The 19,929-nt window shown below is 36.8% G+C and overlaps 2 protein-coding genes across 4 annotated transcripts in view; both read left to right on the top strand.

The window, feature by feature from the left end:
* The window catches only part of acoxl (acyl-CoA oxidase like), a 354,958-nt gene that overhangs the window by 139,623 nt on the left and 195,406 nt on the right, over nt 1-19,929 (top strand). The gene's annotated exons all lie outside the window — the stretch shown is intronic.
* The window catches only part of bcl2l11 (BCL2 like 11), a 58,930-nt gene continuing 48,516 nt past the window's right edge, over nt 9,516-19,929 (top strand). The window contains exon 1 of one of the 3 annotated variants that reach the window (XM_087277308.1): nt 9,516-9,780. In XM_087277308.1, the coding sequence (XP_087133434.1) occupies nt 9,764-9,780 (17 nt within the window). In that variant the 5' untranslated portion in view covers nt 9,516-9,763. 3 annotated transcript variants of the gene reach the window in all.

Here is a 19,929-nt window from a genome sequence, read left to right as displayed (position 1 = left end):
GTTTTTTGTGGAATTAAAACATTCCTCAGATGCCAATTAGGAACCTTTATTTGGTTTTAGATAGCTCATAATATATGTGTATGACTAATTTTTAAATAATTAGAGCTGCCTTTTTTATATTTCAAACTGATACTCTTATTTTATAAAATGCTGCAGTGATTTTAGCTTAATTTTAAAATGAGCATGTCTAAGGGTGTCACGATCCTCCAAATCCTCGATTCGATTACATTTTCGATTCTAAAGTCACGATTCGATTCGATTTTCAATTATGAATAATTAATTAATTATTAACAAATTAATTATTAGTAGCCTACCGTTTAAACTACCTGACTTGCATGGTCTTTGTTTTACCCATAAACAAATCATACAGTAAATGAATAAAGGCAAGATACACACATAATTACCACCTGTCAATCACTTTTTCTGCGGGACTCGTGAATAGGCAGTGATCTGTGTCGTTATAATGGCGTCGGTAAAAAAAAAAGTGCACAACCAACAGGAACCAGCCAACAGTATCTGAGGTGTTCGCTAAAATGACTGAGTACTTGTGACACGCTGACTGCCTTGACCCGCTGTCTCGAGCGCATAACAATGTGTGTGCGTCTGTGTCTGTGTTTGAATGAGTGTGTGTGGTCACGTGATGTGCGTTTTCAGTGGTAGTGAGGAAGGAGGGCTGCTCAGAAATGCAACACGCCAGTGTGGATGTGGATCGTTGTCGTTTTAAAATGCCATTTAAAAACAAAGACATATTAGTGTAAACAGGGCCTGAGTGTGTATTTTTCGCGAGGGGATTTGCAACGGGTGCGGGGCGGAGGATCGGGATGCGCCCATCGTCTATCATACCAACCGTAATACGTACATAGCAGAGCTTACAAACTGTTTTTTTTGTCGACAACACGAACGTTGTCAACATAACTCACTGGAAATCCAAAATACTTCAACACCGGCGACTGAAAGAGGAGAGGATTTAAGCTCTGTCGACGGGTCTCCTGCGTCTGCAGTTTAACAAGCACTTCAACAAGCATGTTTTTTTCCCGCTTGGCAAGCCAAGCTAACGTGACATGGGGGCGTGGCAGCATCAACGATTCTATTTTTTGATTCGATAATCGAAGTTAAGCATAAATTTCGATCGATTTCGATTACAAATCGAAATCATGACACCCCTAAGCATGTCAAGATTTACACCAGCCAGACTTGATTCGAAACTATTCTAACACACTAAACGCCATTCATTCATTTTTCTTTGGCTTAGTCCCTCATTTATCAGGGGTCGCCACAGTGGAATGAACCGCCAATTATTCCGGCATATGTTTTACGTAGCGGATGCCCTTTCAGTCGCACCCCAGTACTGGGAAACACCCATACATTCTCACATTCACACACTGCGGCCAATTAAGTTCATCCAATTCACCTATTAGCGCATGTCTTTGGACTGTGGGGGAAACTGGAGCACCCAGAGGAAACTCACGCCAACACAAGGAGAACATGCAAACTCCACACAGAAATGCCAACTGACCCAGCCGGGACTCAAACCAGCGACTTTCTTGCTGTGTTAACCACTGCGCCACCGTGCCTCCACACTAAACATTTGACACTTATAGAGGAGCTCTGCTTGGTGTATTTGAACTACAACATCCTACTAAATGAGCTGTTCAGGTTGGCAGTGCCAACAGGTAGTTTTTTTAATTCTGTATATTGTTTTAATAAGTGCCTGATTGTAATTAGTGATCACGTGACCCACGGTTAGTGAATATTTTGAAAATACTGTGCATATAGTAAAAGTAATCGCACTACAATGTTGGACAAATATCATTTTGCTTTATTAGAAAGTTGTAATGCCAATTTTAATTGCCATTATTTTATAATTATTTACCATTTGAGCCAAATACATGTAGATCAATGGTTCTAGGTGTAAATTGTTTGGGTCTCCTGGGCATTTCTGTTTATGTTGTTCGTTTAGCTTAAACTATTCATTATTTCGTCAGAGTTTTACTTTTTAATCTGTTAACATTTTATAAATGTTGATTTAATTTTTGCACAAGAGGTTTATTGTCATCTCAAAGGGATAAATCAGCTGAAAATGAACATTTATTCACGCTTACGTGGTTTAAAACCTTTTTGAGTTTCTTTTTTTCTGTTGAACACCACATAAGATATCATGCAGGGGTGTGTTTCCCAAACATTTATTCATTTTATTCATTCATTTTCTTGTCGGCTTAGTCCCTTTATTAATATGGGGTCGCCACAGCGGAATGAACCACTAACTTATCCAGCACATTTTTACGCAGCGGATGCCCTTCTAGCCGCAACCCATCTCTGGGAAAGTTTCCCAAACAATGAAGCGAAATGACTCGCAGCTGAACCATTACGCTCTATTTATATGGGGCTTTAGCGTCAACGCTTGACTGAAGGCATGTCTGAAGTTGGGGCTGAAGTAATCCTCATAGCAGCATCAGCCAATGAAATTCAGTTAGCAATAGGCCACTGTCTATCTGGTGTATTTGCATACAGCGTTCTGATTGGCTGATGCTACCGTCGGCGCTTGAAAAGTTGAGCTAGTCCCAACTTCTGCAACAAGCAACGCCTCTGAAGCGGTCCCGACAGATCCACAATGCAGAACGCTTGACATCACCCATTCAAAGTGAATGAAAAGTGAATGGAAAGCGTTGACGCTGACGTCCCGTGGGAATATGGCGTTATAGTACGATGCATAGTTTAGGAACGATGTAGTGACGAGCATTTCCCAAAACCCGTAGTTTCTCTGTCACATATCTATCGATTGAACCAAATTAGTTATATCATTAAACGTCCATAATGATGCTCTAAATGGGGTGAAGTAACTACTTCTTTAGAGAAGAACGCCATCATTTCTTTGTGCAAATTATATTGTTTTACACAAACATGCATTTAAAATAAAATCCAACATTAGTTTTGGTAAAAACATGCACTCGCTTTCCATATTAATTGAAATATATGTAAACGACACATATAGGACCTGTGTTTCCTTTACAAATATTATAGAGAACATTATTCTGTTCTAAAACATAAAGCAAACACGTATTATAATATATATAAATTATATAAATAAATAAATATATAAATGCTAAATTAATTAGGCGATTTATTAAGAAATGAAATTTAATATTTATTATTAATTAGGAAATAAAAAATTCATACTTTAATAATAATATTATTGATGATGATGATGATGATTATTATTATAGGATATTGTTTATTTATTTATTTTTTGAAAAGTCTACTTTTACAATTTGACATGTAAACCACTGCAGAAATGTGCTAACCAGCAGGCCCATGTCAAAACCAGTACTGATACTTAATAAATAACCTACTATACATTAAAAGCATTAACGTATGCCGTGTTTTTGTTCTCACAAGCTTTGGAAACATGACATAAATTCTGCTTTTAAATAAGTCACCTATAGCTTTCGCCATGAGCTATGGCTGTGTTCAAAATGACATCAATGTTTTCAAAGTGCACTGCGAAGGGAACACAATTGTAAACATGAAGACCGCTAAAACTGAACTGCAAAAATACTTTGAAAGCAAATGTTACCTAAGAGAGATGACCTTAATGCTTTATTTTGAATCATTTCAAGTTTAAATGTTAGAATGTTCTCATAGAGCATAGGGGGGATAGTGGGAATAGCACACAGCCAGGAACTCTAACTAGTTTCTAACTACAGCTTGAAGCGTGCGATACAGTTTGCGAATGCTCGTTGAAACGATGGATTTGGGAAAAGCCAAATCAACAAATGTTTGTAACAACACAACTTGCGACCTTAGTTGGCTAATGAGGGTTTTCGGAAACGCACCTCAGAATGATGGAAACCGGTAACCATTGATTTACATAGTGGGAAAAACAGACAATGGAAGTCAGTGTTTACTGTTTTGTTTTTTCTAATTAACTTATTTTGTTCAACAGAAATAAACGACAGGTTTGTGACTACAGAAAGTGAATAAATGATTTGTCAGTTTTGGTATGAACTATCCCTGTAAAAAATGCATGCTAATAACCTCAATGTTGGAGATTCCTAATGTTCTGCTAATAAATGGAAGCACATTCCTGATTTTCCAGGTTTCCCTAATCAGATGTAGCCTGTGGAGTTATTCTCTTTAGTGTTTGTGTGTTGTAAATGGTTTGGTTGTCATCTTGTCACAGTTTGGTAATCTAATGAATGACAGAATAAAACGCACGCCGAGGCTTTGGTAAACCCAGCTTGTATTGCACGCAGCTTTACATCGTTTCAAAACTACCATGATTCTCTTGTGATGACTTGTGACACTTGTGATCAAACATTATTCAGCCAGACTGAACATGAAATACACCGCAAAGCAAACGAGCCCGTGTGAAAGAAGAACTGTCGTGCTTTTGTTCTAGTTTAACGTCTGAAAATGTCTCAAATGTTTGTGTACATTTCAGAACTCGTGGCGTGGTTTAATATGGAGCTCAATTTATGCCAAAACAATCTGAATTAGAATGGTGCTAATTTGAATTATAGGCAAGTGTAATTTAATGAAGCTGATTATTACATGCTGTTAAAAAGTGTTTTGCGTTTGAATTTCCTAACCTGAATAGCTGAATGGATTTTTGAAGGCAGATTTCTACAGATGTGTTTCTAACTGCAGATTTTTATCTTTTTGTCTTAATTCCTGCACCGCAGATTTCTAGTTTGTACAAGTTTTCAAGAAAATTCAGAACATCAAATTTAATAGTCATTAATTTTCCTTCGGCTCAGTGTCTTAATTATAAGGAGTCACCACAACGGAATGAACCACCAACTATTTCAACATATGTTTTCAGGGCCGGAGTGGGACTCCTTCCAGCCCTGGAGTTTCAAGCCTTACCGTACGTTCACACCGAAAGCGGCGAGAGCGTCCAAGGTTGCTCTGGCCGCCCTGGCGACAACGCTGTCTGCCTTCAGCTCCGGCGGCGAGAGCGTCAAAACTCGCTACATTGATCTCGTACTTAAAGGAGCCGTTGCAGCATATCAGTTACATTCCTGCATAAAACATGTTTCTAGCGTGAAAATGTTGCGCACTTCTTATCAAATTCATACAACAATGAAAGATCAAGTTGCGTGTGGTGTGGCTTTGCTCTATTTATCCAATATGTTTCCATATGTCTGAAATATCCTGAAGCAGCAGTACTGTTTTGTACTGTCACATCGCGTGAGATTCACGCTTTTTAAAGATAAATTTATATAACATTAATGAACATCAGTAACTCGCCAGTAACTTATTTAATGTATGTTCCTGTAAGAAAACATTGTAAATAATTGGAAATCCGGCGACCGCAATAATCAAACCCTTGGGAACAACTGTGGTCGGAACCAAAGTTCACAGGTCTGTGTTCCCTGAACTGCTATAAAGCGGTGGACGTCTTCATTCTGATTGCTTGCCGCCGAACCGCGTCATAGCTCATTACCATAAAGTTGACTTCATTTCAACTCTCCTCGACGCTCACACCGGCGAAGACGTGCCGCGCTGCTCCTCGCCGCTTATCGTCGCCGGCTCTCATTTAAAATGAATGACTTCCGGCTACTTTGACGCTCTCGCCGCTTTCGGTGTGAACGTACGGTTAGACCGGCCCACCTCAGTTCACGACTGACTATATTAAAATAAGGTCAATTCGAATTCAGTTTCTAATGACACGATCACGTATTTTTGTTTTCAAGAAAACAGCTGCTTTATAAGCTGAAACATTCAACAACCTAAACAGTATTATATGTCTCAACAATAAAAGTGAAAACATAAATAAATAAATTCAATTAGATAGGTAAGGATCGAACTCGGGTTCTGCAGTGTGGTAACGCATCGTGCTGACCACTGGACCACAATGGCACTATTGTTAAAGAGCCCATATTATACATGAAATAGGGTCATATCTTGGTTGTAAGGGTCTCCAACAACAGTCTAATATGCATGCAAGGTCAAAAAACACTTTCGTGGTCTTATAATCTGCATTTATTTTTACCTAATTATCCCAGCGACTCCCGTATGAATCGTCCAGTGATTCATTTGTTCCCAAACCCCTCCTTAGCGCGAAGCTAATCTGCGCTGATTGGACCACTGACTGTCTGTTGCGATTGGTCGACTGCCTTCAGTCAGAGAGTGAAATGCCAAACAGCTAATCAGCAATATAAAAGTAATCACAGTTCATACACGCTCGATAGTGTAGGCGTGGATTTTAGCTGCCAGTGGGACAATGTAAATACAGACTATGGACTTGAAAATACAGACGACTGACTATTTTATTGAGCAAAAACTCCAAAAACAGTTGAGGGATCTCCTAGCTTCTCACTCTGCTCTTTTCACAGACACACACGCATATTGCACACACACACACACACACACACACACTTAACCCTGCTCCAGACGACAACGCGCTCTGCACACACACACACACAAACAAACACACACACCTCCGGACGACAGCGCGCTCACACGCACACACAGACACACACACTACTCCCCGTCCACGGAGCTCCGTTAACAAAGCAGCACGCGTCGCGTTTTTAACGTGACTTTGCACGCGATAAGAGAATATAGCCAGTTAACCTGATACAGTACACGCGGTTACAAGTAACAAATCACAACTAAATACATTTGCAAGCTAGAGTCAACAAGGCAACTTTAATCGCACGTACTTACACTTGAGAAATGGAGGAAGAAAAATCCATCCTGACGTCTATCAGTAAGTTACTCTTTACTGATCCTTCCTTTAACAAACGCTGTTGAAGTATTCTTTGTAGCATGTAGTTTCCAGAAGTTTCCAGTAGTTTACAACTGCTTGGTTATAATGCTGAGGTTTCATCTTTGGGTAGAGACTCAATATATCCATCTGCAGTGTGACTTAAATCGACCGGCATGTTTGTGTGTGTGTGTGTCTGGGTTTCTGCGCCAGAGGGCGGGGCCTCAGGTTTGAAATCTCCCGGGTTTGCGTGTGCACTTGAATAACTTGGTTTCGTTCGTACGTCATGGCGAAACACCTAATGACTCGGTATCAAGGCGACTCGTTTGAAGCACTATGAGTCTACTCTTTTATAGATGAATCAACCGTTTTAAACACTGTACTCTTACAGATTTAAGCCTTAGCTGGATACTTCACTTCACTTAGAGCTGTGTTACACACTACATGGTGGGGAATTTTCAAAAAACCCATAATATGGGCTCTTTAAACACTTGTCTATTGACGACTTAATCTTTTTCTCCCCTTTCTAGATTTCTGATCAAGTTATGTCCGATTTATTAATGTAGTGAATCATCTGATTTTCATTGAGCAGGTGTAATATTCATTAATATTAATTATTCAAATTTTTACATTCACTAAGGTGCCGCTGTTTAGGGTCGAATAATAGTTACGTCATCATTAACCTGCAGGCTGCATTTTGCTCACGGGGCTGCGAGAAAATAAATAAAAAGCGCGGAGCTGCGGCAAAATAATGAATAAAAAGAGTGAGGCTATGGTCAAATAAATGAAAAACTAAAAAAAGTGCGACTGCTGAGAGTGCAAGCAGCTAGGGACACCGGCCCTCGCGGCCAAAAAAAACGGACCGGCCCACCGGGAATTCTCCCGGTCCTCCTGATTAGCCTATCCGGGCCTGTATGTTTTAAACAGCGGATGCCCTTCCGGCCGCAAGTCTCCAACACAGTACTGGGGAACACCTATAAACACATCCACACACACACTCATACAGTACGGCCAATTTAGTTTACTCAAAACACCTATAGCGCATGTGTTTGGACTGTGGGGGAAAGCAGAGCACCCGGAGGAAACCCACACAGGGAGAACATGCAAACTGAAACGCCATCTGACCCAGCCGGGACCTTCTTGCTGTGAGGCGACAGCACTACGTACTGAGCCACCATCTCGCCCAAAGCCTATTTTAAATAGCATTATAAATGCCATATTTTACCTTACTTTTATATTTATTTGAATGATTTCATAAATATGAGAATATTACTTTTTTTCAATACGGGCTAAAATAAAATGAAACCAAAATGTCCAATAGGAGGCGCCAAATTTGACCTCTGACCTACTTCAGAATTTCACAACCTTTTTATTATTACTATTATTCAACAAAGAAAACTAAATCTCAGAGGTAACAACAAGGTAACAAACCAAGTACAAAACATTCAGCATTAAGCCACATGTGGAGGTCTCTGTGGCAGATAAGGGAATAAAAAATAAATAAAATAAAAGCTCAAAATACATTTATGAATGTCCGATGATGTTTTCCGGACACGGCAATTTTTAAGTAATTTCGGTGAGGAGTAAAAGAGTTTTAAGTTCGTTCCAGGAGAGATTTAAGTTCGTTGGTTGAGTGGGCGTGGCCAGCAGAGCAGCGGAGAAAGAGGGGAGCGAACAACTGTTGTTCTGAGTCTGTTGGCTCCTAAAAGGAGACACAAACCGTGAGGAGACCCATGATTTTATACAAAGGTAAAATGCAAATAAATAAACAGTAATTTAATGCCCTGCTAAATTTGTTATTCGTAATTCCATATGCACATATCCACAATTTGTTCTGCAAACCCTTTCAATGTGGTGATGTCATTGGTCGATGAATATTTCCTGCTTGTTATCAAACTCATAACTGTAACAGGAGGCGATTCAATCATAATGTTTAAACAGCTATCATCACATTATTCATCAATATGTGGCTCTTATTGGATTCTCGGAGGCTCTAGAAGTTAAAAAATGTAAAACAGGAAATACGTTGGGACCATTGTTTTTGTTTACATCCCTCAAAATGGTCTATATATTATAAACATAATCATGTTCATATAAAAGGTTACTTAAACAAATATATAAAATATAAATAGAATAGAAAAATATGTTCAAAGGTGAATATGATTTTTCAGTTCAATTTTTGATAATTTAAAACTCTTCCTGGTGGTACCTTTTTAAAAATGTCCATCAAATTACTCAAAAAAAATTGTCAAATGGTATTAAAACTTCCACATTCCAACAGAATATGTGTTAAGAGCAGCCTGGCAGTAGTTACATTTAGGTGGTGCTTCGTTGTTCAGTAAATAGAAATGTGTCAGCCTAGAATGTCCAATTCCACATCTAGCATAGACAGTCTGATCATGCCTGGTCTCAAATTTATAATTTCAATTAAAGCTGATAGGTGCTAATGTTATCTTAACTGATGCTTAACACACACACACATCTGTTAAGATCTCAAAAAAAGTACTTGAGGGTGTCTTGAACTTTTAAAAGCAGTGTATATGATAATTAGCAAGTAAAAAGACAGTATTCACGATGAATTTCACAATCTGGATTTCTGGTTTTAAAATACATCTATAAAAATCCGTCTTCAATATTCAGTTATATTAAATGTCAGATGTTCATTATTCAAGTTAAGAAATTAAAAACATAATATATTCAGTTTTGGCACTATTCAAGCTCCATAGTGGGTTTGACCATCGCAAGCCCCTCCCTTTGTGGGCGGAGGCACTTCTTCAGAGGTCTTTGCGAGTGAACAGAGATCAGAGGAAACTTGCTCTCTGTGAGCAGCAGACGCACAAGACTGACTCTGGGCAAGGAAGTGCACTTAAGAGACAAAAGAAATCATCCAAAACAATCCCGTGGACGGCTTTTTCAAACAGGAACTTATTATATGACAGCTATCCTGAGGAAGACTATTCATCCAGATTTATAGGCGTTGATTTTTCGGATACTGGGATTCTACTTTTATCAAACTTTTGTTATCTCTGCATGAGCTGGTGAAGTCAGAGGATGTCTGACGAATCAAGGTGAGTTCAAAAGGGACTCCTTAATATTATTATTGTATTATTATTTCTATTATAATTGTATTGTTATTATTATGATTATCATTATTATTGTAGTATTTTTTCTATTATTATTATTATTATTATTATTGTGTTATTATTATAATTATTATTATTGTATTGTTATTATTATTATTGTTGTTGGTATTTTATTATTATTATTTCTATTATTAATATTGTTATTGCTGTTGTTATTATTAGTGTATTGTTGTTTTGATTATTGTTGTATTATTATTTCTATTATTATTATTATTGTATTATTTCTATTATTATTATTGTATTATTATTTCTATTATTATTATTGTTGTTATTATTGTATTGTTAATTATTATTATTATTATTATTATTATTGTCATAATTATTATTGTTGTTGTTGTTGTATTATTTCTATTGTTATTATTATTGTATTATTATTTCTATTATTATTGTTGTATTATTATTTCTTATGATTATTATTGTATTATTATTTCTATTAATATTTTCTTATTATTTATATTATTATTATTATTGTTGTTATTATTATTGTATTGTTATTTATTATTATTATTATTATTATTATTGTATTATTATTTCTATTATTATTATTTTATTTATTTTTTATTATTTCTATTATTATTATTATTATTTATATTATTATTATTATTGTTATTATTGTATTGTTATTTATTATTATTATTGTCATTGTTATTATCATTATTATTATTATTATTATTATTGTATTATTATATCTATTGTTGTTGTTGTTGTTATTATTATTGTTATATAATTATTTCTATTATTATTATTATATTATTATTATTATTATTATTGCATTATTATTTATTGATATTGATTGTTGTTTAAAGATTGCAGCAACTTTGAAACTTTACAAAATATACAAAAATGGTGTAACATTATACATATTACATTTTAAAGTAAAAATATATATAAATAAGATAAAAGACAGAGGGAGAATGATATAAGGTTACACAATGAAAGACATTTCTGTCTTTTAAAATAGTTTTCATCCCCATTAAAGATAACATATATAGCTTATCTATATTTAACTTAAAAAATTAGCAAGTATTGGAGACTTTTCCAAAAATCTACACTTGAGTAAATAACTAGTCCATTATAGCAAAAAATATCATCAATGTATGAACTGTGTGCAAGATTTAGAGTTGTTATAAAAGAAAACGATGCAAAAAGTATTTAAATAAATGTCAACATTCATCTTTTCTGCACCCCAGTCAACTTTATCAAATGAAATCAGTGTAGTTAACTCACAATGGACTGAAAGTTAATTCAGTGGAAGTAAAGTTAATGAAATACCACATTACTTAAATGGATTAAGTTTACAGTACTCATATAGATTTTTTTTTAATCAATGGTTTGTCGCAAATGGTTTCCTCAAACGGTTTGAGTTGACTTAACTTATTGGGTTTTACAATGTGAGAGATCAGTCCAAAATAGCTTCACACAAATAAATCCAAACCCTTGTTTTCAATATTGATCATATATTTATTAAGTATACTAATACAAGGATAGCATGCATGTGATATTTTACAAGTAATTGCGGTATCACTTTATTTTGATGGTCCCTTTAATGCATTTTTTAATTTAAGTTACATTGCATCTACATGCCAACTAATTCCTATTAGATTATAATAAGTAGACTGTTAGGTTGGGGTTAAGGTTGGTGTAAGCTGAAATGTGCTTGCAAAGTTTCTTATAATCAGTTAAGTGTCTGTTGAAGGAGCAGTATCAGCAGATATGAAGCAGACGGTCTACTAATACTCAAATGAGAACTAATTGGCATAGATCAATGCAAGTTTTAGTCCACAAAACGTGCAATGGGCATCATCAAAATCAGGGCTCTACAATAAGGACTGCCCGGTGGCCCAGGGCCAGCGTGAAGGACGCTCGTGACGGTAGACAGGATTGTTACTGGCCCCTATCGGCCAGTAACGGTGAGCATGAAATTTTTCTCGTAACATGGTAACAACAATTACAGCGACAAGATGGCAACGTCTAACTATGAGGCTAAAAGAAAACGTCAGTTTCTAAAGTCTTGGAAGCAGACAATTACATGGGTACTAAATTAAGAAACTGGGAGAAAAAAAAAAGAAAAGAAAAAAAGAGTTGTCGGTTTGGCAAGCCATTTTTATAAAAATAATTTAGAATTGCACTAAAATACCAGCACATTTTTCATACTGCTCTTTCGTTTGCATAAAATCAAACTAATTTTGTTCATTATACATTTATTAACATTTTTAAATGTTTAAATTCTAGATTTATAGAAATTATTTTGCCACATTAATTAAAATATGTGGCTAAGAAATAGCTATTAACCTTTTCTTTTCTTTCTTTTTTTTAGTGGGGCCAGTGAAAATTTTGGCAGGGCAAGTAAAAACCTCAACCACTGGCCCAATCGGTCCAGTAGAAAAAATCCTTAGCGTTGAACCCTGAAAATAAGGTCTTACTGTAATATCTTTTATTTTGTTAGCTAGCAAATATCTCAATAGGCCTTATAAAACTTCAGAACAGTGTTCTTTGCTAATTCTGAATAGTGAAATCATAGCAGCCAATGACTATCAACATTGTTTACAGTCAGTGAAATAGCGCTAATGTTTTAATGTCATACTTGCATGCTTTTTCAGACCCAATATTCAAAGTGCTATATAGACACTCTGTCACAAGTTCACAGTTCAAAAATGAACAAAAGTGCGAATATAAAACCAATTTTACCTCAGTCTCGCACTCTCAGTAAAGGACCGTGAGAAAAGTGAAATTTTTCTTCGTTTTTTGAAATGGGGTCGCCATGGTCGCCTCACAGCAAAAAGCCTTGGCTGGGTCAGTTGGCCTTTCTGTGTGGAGTTGGCATGTTCTCCCCATTTTCCGGGTGCTTTGGTTTCCGACACAGTCCTAACACATGCGCTATACAGTAGGTGAATTGAATAAACTAAATAGGCCGTAGTGTATGAATGTGAGTGTGAATGAGAGTGTATGGATGTTTCCCAGTACTAGGTTGCAGCTGGAAGGGCATCCGCTGTGTAAAACATATGCTGAATAAATTGATGGTTCATTCCGCTGTGAAATAAAGGGACTAAGCTAAAGGAAAGTGAATAAATGAATGGAAAAGGTGTTTTCCAATAGCTTTTTGGTTAGGACTTGTGTCATTCAGCCTCTTGACTTGTGTCAACAACCTCTCCCATTACTCCTAGTTTTATTTTTCAGTAATATTATTTTTAGTTTTGACATGCAGGAAGACAGAATGTGAAAGTTGTCCATCAGCAGAAGGGGATCGTGGACATTTAAATTGCATATCCAAAAATCCACCTGTTTTGGAAACTTTTGACATCAGGTGGGCTTAGTCTCTATTTCAGAGGTCACCACAGTGGAATGAACCGACAGATCTAGAACTCTAGAATTATAAATAAAATCATTGTGTACACTATACAGTTCTGGACTTGCTGCATCACAAACACCAAAATTTTAACAATTTATAAAAAACTAATCACTTTCTGGTGGATATTAGGCATGGTTATATATATAGCGATCGTGATTTTCAAAAGTATCACAGCTCTCTGTAAACATTTATTATTACCATTTGATGAGTCTCCCCATATAGTTCGATAGCGTGCTTGGACCCGGAAGGCGCTTCGCATGACGTCACACTTAACAAGCGGATACTGGACATTTTCACAACCTCTCTCTTTACCCCCAGTGGCTGATTAAGGAATTGCATTTACAAAATTATCATTTCTTTTTAATAGCTTTTTTTTTTTTTTAAACTAAAGTGTAGTAATAGAGTGTGATAGTCTACATTTCTTGGTCTAGTGGGGACATTGGACATTTTCACGTTTCTCTTTAGCCCTAGTGGCTGATAAAGGAATTGCATGTTCAAAATTATCCCTATCTTTGTAATAGCGGTTTTCAGGGAAACTAAGATGTAAAGGCAGTGTTAATCAATAGATTTTGATGCTAGACATGTTTTATGATCTCTCATTTTCAGCCAGTGGCTAATTAGGGAATTGCATGACCCACATTTAACCTTGTTTTTAAATAACTTTTATAGCAAAAAAAAAAAAAAATGAAGACATAAAACCAGTGTTAATTGATAAAGTGCGATACTGGATGTTTTTCACAACCTCTCTTTTTACCCCCAGTGGCTGATTAAGGAATTGCATTTACAAAATTAATATTTCTTTATAATAGCTTTTTTTTAAATCAGCGAGACTGAAACATAAAAATAGAGCGTACCAATAGAGTGTGATAGTCTACATTTCTTTGTCTAGTGGGGACATTTTTACAACTTTTCTCTTTACCCCTAGTGGCTGATATGGGAATTTCCAAGTCTAAAATTATCCCTTTTTTGTTATAGCGGTTTATATTGAGGAGACTTAAGATGTAAAAGCAGTGTTAATTAATAGATTTTGATGCTAGACATTTTTTACAATCTCTAATTCTTCCCCCAGTGGCTAATTAGGGAATTGCATGACCCACATTTAACCTTGTTTTAAAATAACTTTTATTAGCAAAGAAATAGAGACATAAAACCAGTGTTAATTGATAGTGCAATACTATACATTTTTTACAACCTCTCTTTTGACCCCCAGTGGCTGATTAGGGAAATGCATGACCAAAATTTCCCCTCTTTTTGTAATCGCTTTTTACAGACAATAAGCCGAGACATAAAACCAATGTTAACTGATAGAGTGCAATGCTGCACATTTTTCACAACCTCTAATTTGTCCCCCCAATAACAAATCTGCATCACCAAAATTAATCTTCTCTCTTTTTTGTATTAGGTTTTTTTTACAGCAGAAAGAAAGATATATATAAAAGCAGACTTAATCGATAGTGATTAACTCTTTCCCTTGATGAGATAACTTGTAATTAAGAGAAAACTAGTTATTTATAAGTTAATTAACTTCTTATTATGAGTTAATTAACACGTTTTTCATGAAAAATCTGCGTTTTAGCTATATTACAGCAAGATAAAGCCCGAATACAACACTCCTTGGGAAAAAGTGTCACTCAATGCACGGTTATGGTGCACAGGGTTGGGCAAAACTAGATTGAAATGCATTTTAAAATAAAATACCAAACACCTCAGTTTTAATTGCATCAAAATACAGTACTGTATTTTGGTATATTAAAGGGGTGCTTTCACACCTGCCTTATTTAATTCGGTTGAATCGCACTACAGTTAGTTGAATGCAGCAATCGTATTCGAGTGCGCACCAAAAGCGGACCAAAGAAGTGTATCTGCATGAAGAGGTGGTCTCGGTACGCTTTCAAACAAACCCTGGAGCGTTTCGTTTGTGGTGAGAATATGATCTGAACTAAAACGGGTCCAACCGCAAAAAGTCCTTTTGGACTAATCCAGCTGCCGTAGGCCGATGCGCTGTGCATTATTGGAAATGGAGGAAAAATATTTCTTGAATGTTACCTGCTGGATCGTTGGTAATATTTCCGCAAGATGACCATGTCGCAGTTTAGTTAAATTAATTCACGCCTCCTCCTGGAATGACGTGCGATGCATTCAAACATTGTTTTTTAGCCGCGGCCGCGCTTTATTCTCGAAATGTATAGCTTGTCTAAAGCAGGGATACAATCAGCCAGCGCAGTCGTCCCTCCATAGTCAAAAGAGACATTTTGTGACTGCCGGTTTGTTTATTTGCGGGAGTTCATTGGCATTTTCCCGCACATGAATTCTGACCAATCGATAAGTAGTTGAGGAACTATGTTTAACAACATCTGGCCAATGAGTGATGTGGATTTGGTCACATGACTGCATTTTGGTTCGGGCCAAAGCCAGCAGTGTGGTGTGAAAACCACCCAAAGACGGCAGAAAATGCAACAATGTATCAGTTATTGCCCTTGGTCCGGATCAAATTAACGGAACTACAGATGTGAAAGCACCCAAAAACTACAAAACTACCACAAAAGTTTTTACAAGGGAGCATTAAAGGGTCACGAAACACCAAAACACATATTTTGAGCCGTTGACAGTCGTATATGTGTCCCACACTGCTAAAACACTATGAGGACACACATTTAAGTTAAAATTGGTTGTTTTTAGGTTATTTCGAGCAAATACATACTTACGGTGCAAAACAATTTTTTTAAAGCTGCGTCACGGCCATGAGATCTTACCGTGTATTCCAGCATGTAGACTGGACGTCTGTACCTGAGAGTACCGTATTACGTCTCCGAGTGTGCTGCATTAATGCATGAGTAACAATATTACGGTGTTTAGACGGCAGAGAGACGCCACGTTGTGTTGGCAAAACAAGCCTGCTGTGTCGCTTTCATAATATGCTGCCGTGAAGGTTTTGTTTTTATTTTCTCTCTATGAGAGTGCAGCTGGACTCACGTGTGGATTACAGTGCACGTGACACGCGGCAACAGTACGTGTCTAAGGAACATTGTTTACCCGAGAACTTTTCTCATCTGCAAATGGTGAGATGCGGATTTGCTGCTCGTCTCCTTTTAATACAGACGCGGCTCTAGTTGCTGTTGATTGTCCTGTCTCTACAGATTTGGTAAGTGCGCGCCCAGTGGTCTTTCTTTATTCAGATGGCAAGGTTAGTTCGTATCGAACTAACTATTACACCGAGTGTAAACATGTTAGCACCACAACCAAACTACTACCGTCGTGTAGGATTTTTTCACCGCATTTTGTGACCGGAATAACACACACAGCTTTCTAACGCTACCTGCCGAGTGCATCTAAGTTTCCATCAAATGCGGAAGGTTTTTTTCTCTTATTTGCAGATTGGTAACAAAAATTGCAAGAAAAAAACACGCTGAGAGCAGTTCCTCGAATCAAATATCTCGTTTGTCACGAGGAGCTTGAATGAAATTCCTGAATGAAAGAGCCAAACTGCAGTTAAAGTCCACCATTTAATAATTTGGCAAATAATTCGACTACTGATGTCCAAGTAAACACGGTCACTTTCTCCCCGGTGTGTGTGTGTGTGTGTGTGTGTTTTGACACTGAAACTCAGCGCGTGCCCAAATCAACACTCCCATATCATCCCTCTTTTGTTCCTCCGACACTCCCCCCTAAACAGAGCTGGACACGCCCACTTTCCTGACTTTTTCCAAAGTAGAGGTGTGAAAAAACCCTGTTGAAACAAGGGGGTTTCATGGCCCTTTAAATTTCTTCACAAACCTTTCACGAACAGGCCTATTGGATCTATCCCTTCATGTTTAAACTGACTCAGTGAAGTAAACGGTGTTTGATAACAGCAGCTTTTCTCTGACCAACACTGTTATTGATTTTTGTAAATCGCACAGTATTTAACTACTATGGACTGTTGGATTGCCATGCAGTATGTTACTGTATTTTTACAGTAAAAATATAGAGTACTGTAAATACATATACAGCAAGTTAAATGGTGCTGTAAATCTATACAGTAGTTTTGCTGCAGTATTTGTGATTTACACTAAGATTTACCGTAGGTTACTGTTGAACTGCTGCAAGTAAGTTGCTGTAAATTCTACAGAAAACTGATAACAGTGAAGTTTAAGCTTCTCTGCATCTCATTCGCCTCTACTCCAACTGTACACGAGGAGGTGTTCATAAAATATACCTTACATTGTAGTATATACATTGTAATGTAGTGCCACTTTCATTTGCCATCGTTTTATCTTTATTTACCATTTGAGCCAAATAGAGTTGAAGTCAGAATTATTAGCAACCCTGAATTATTCGCCCTCCTGTTTACATTTTCCTCCAAATGGAGAGAAGATTTTTTCATCACATTTCTAAACATAATAGTTTTAATAACTCATAATAACTGATTTATTTTATCTTTGCCATGATGACAGTAAATAATATTTGACTAGATATTCTTCAAGACGATGGTTTGTTCCATCGATGATCAGGTAAAAAATGCTTAAAGGGGCTAATAATATTGACCTTAAAATGGCTTTTAAAAATTAAAAACTGCTTTTATTCTAGCTGAAATAAAACAAATAAGACTTTTTCCAGAAGAAAAAAATATTATCAGACATACTTTAAAAAATTTCCTTGCTCTGTTAAACATCATTTGGGAAATATTTAAAAAAAGAAAAAAAATCAAAAGGGGGGCTAATAATTCTGCCTGTGCATGTAAACAATTATATCGAAATTTCTAGTTTGGGTGTAAATTTTTTGGGTCGTCTAAAGCATTTCCTTATATGTTGCTCACTTAGCTTGGAATTTTAATTATTTTGTTGGAGTTTTTAATGGTAACATTTTATAAATGTTGATTTAATTTTGCACAAAATTTTAATCTTAAAGGGATAAATCAGCTGAAAATGAACATTTATTCACTCTTAGGTGTTTCAAAACGTTTATAAGCTTCTTTTTTCTGTCGAACACCGCATGAGGTATCATGCAGAATGATAGAAATCGATTGACTTCCATAGTGGGAAAAACAAATACTATGGAGGTCAATGGTTACCGCTTAGATTTTTTCTAATTAACTTATTACTGTTTAACAACAACAACAACAACAAAAGAAACTCAAACAGGTTTGTGACTAGAAAAAGTAAATAAATTAACTATCCCTTTGTTAACTTATTAAACTATCCATTTAAAAATGCGTCAAATAACCTCAATGTTGGAGATTCCTAATGTTCTGCTAATAAATGGATGCACAATTTTCCAGGTTTTCTCTGACATAAAAATCTCAATCAGATGTAGCCTGTGGGGTTATTCTCTAGTGTTTGTGTGTTGTAAATGGTGCGTGTTGTCATCTTGTCACAGTTTGGTAATCTAATGAATGACAGAATAAAACGCACGCCGAGGCTTTGGTAAACTCAGCTTGTATTGCACGCAGCTTTACATCGTTTCAAAACTACCATGATTCTCTTGTGATGACTTGTGACACTTGTGATCAAACATTATTCAGCCAGACTGAACATGAAATACACCGCAAAGCAGACGAGCCCGTGTGAAAGAAGAACTGTCGTGCTTTTGTTCTAGTTTAATCTCAAATGTTTGTGTACATTTCGGGACTCGGTTGTGTGGTTTGAAGAAGTTCTGTGGGGGGTTGACCATCGCAAGCCCCTCCCCTTATGGGCGGGGCACTTCTGCAGAGCTCTTCGCTACAGTGAACAGAGATTAGAAGAAACTTGCTCTCTGTGAGCAGCAGACGCACGGGACTGACTCTGGGCGAGGAAGTGCACTTAAGAGACAAAAGAAATCATCCAAAACAATCCCGTGGACGGCTTTTTCAAACAGGAACTTATTATATGACAGCTATCCTGAGGAAGACTATTCATCCAGATTTATAGGCGTTCATTTTTTGGACACTGGGATTCTACTTTTATCATACTTTTTGTTTAATCTCTGCATATTTCACCTTTGGTTGTTGTCTTTATCGCAAAACATGATGCGCTAGCGCGATCGGAGGATGTCTGACACGTCCAGGTGAGTTCAAACGGGAGTTTAGTACAGTATGCCGGCAACTTTTGTTGTATTATTTGTCTTTTTTTTACATATATAAAGCAATACTGCTTTTCAATATTATCGTTTTAAAACGTAATCGCCGTGATTTAAACTCCCCCCAAAAATATTTATTGAATAATTCGTTAGTTAATTTTCGCTTGCGTTATTCTCCGTGTTGACGATCGAGCGCAAACGCGCAAAACGCAAAGTTGCGCGCGACGGGAAAAAAGTGAAACTTCTGATGCGCGTTTGGTCGCTTTAAGTAGCGTCCAGACAATGTCACAAAGACAAAAGTTGAGATGTAGTAGAGCAGTCCACTCCCCTCGATGGCCTTTACGTGTTGACATTCAACCACTGTGAATTATTTAACCGTGTTTTGCAATGGAAAGCGTCAGGCACCTGTTTGCTTTGTTTTCTTTGCCGCTATCCACTAACAATACACGCCAAATGCGAATAAACTCTCGGTTGTTGTTGAAGTTCTGTACATGTACGCCAGGCGATACCCTACCCACGGGAGAAAAATACCCATCCATTAGCGCTTTACTCTTGAAATAAGGCTCACGGTGTTCCCGGTTGGAAACAATGGCATTTTGGGACGTGTCGTGGGATGCGTGTTTTTCTTTTCTTCATGATCATCACATGCAGTCGGACTGTTAGAGAGATGTGCTCGCATAACTTTGCGCTAC

Source organism: Danio rerio, chromosome 13 (assembly GCF_052040795.2).
Source record: "Danio rerio strain M-AB ecotype USA chromosome 13, GRCz13ab, whole genome shotgun sequence".
In the NCBI taxonomy this organism is placed as follows: Eukaryota; Metazoa; Chordata; class Actinopteri; order Cypriniformes; family Danionidae; genus Danio; species Danio rerio.
Note: the sequence above shows the minus strand (reverse complement) of the source record. Positions and strands in the feature narration are given on the sequence as shown.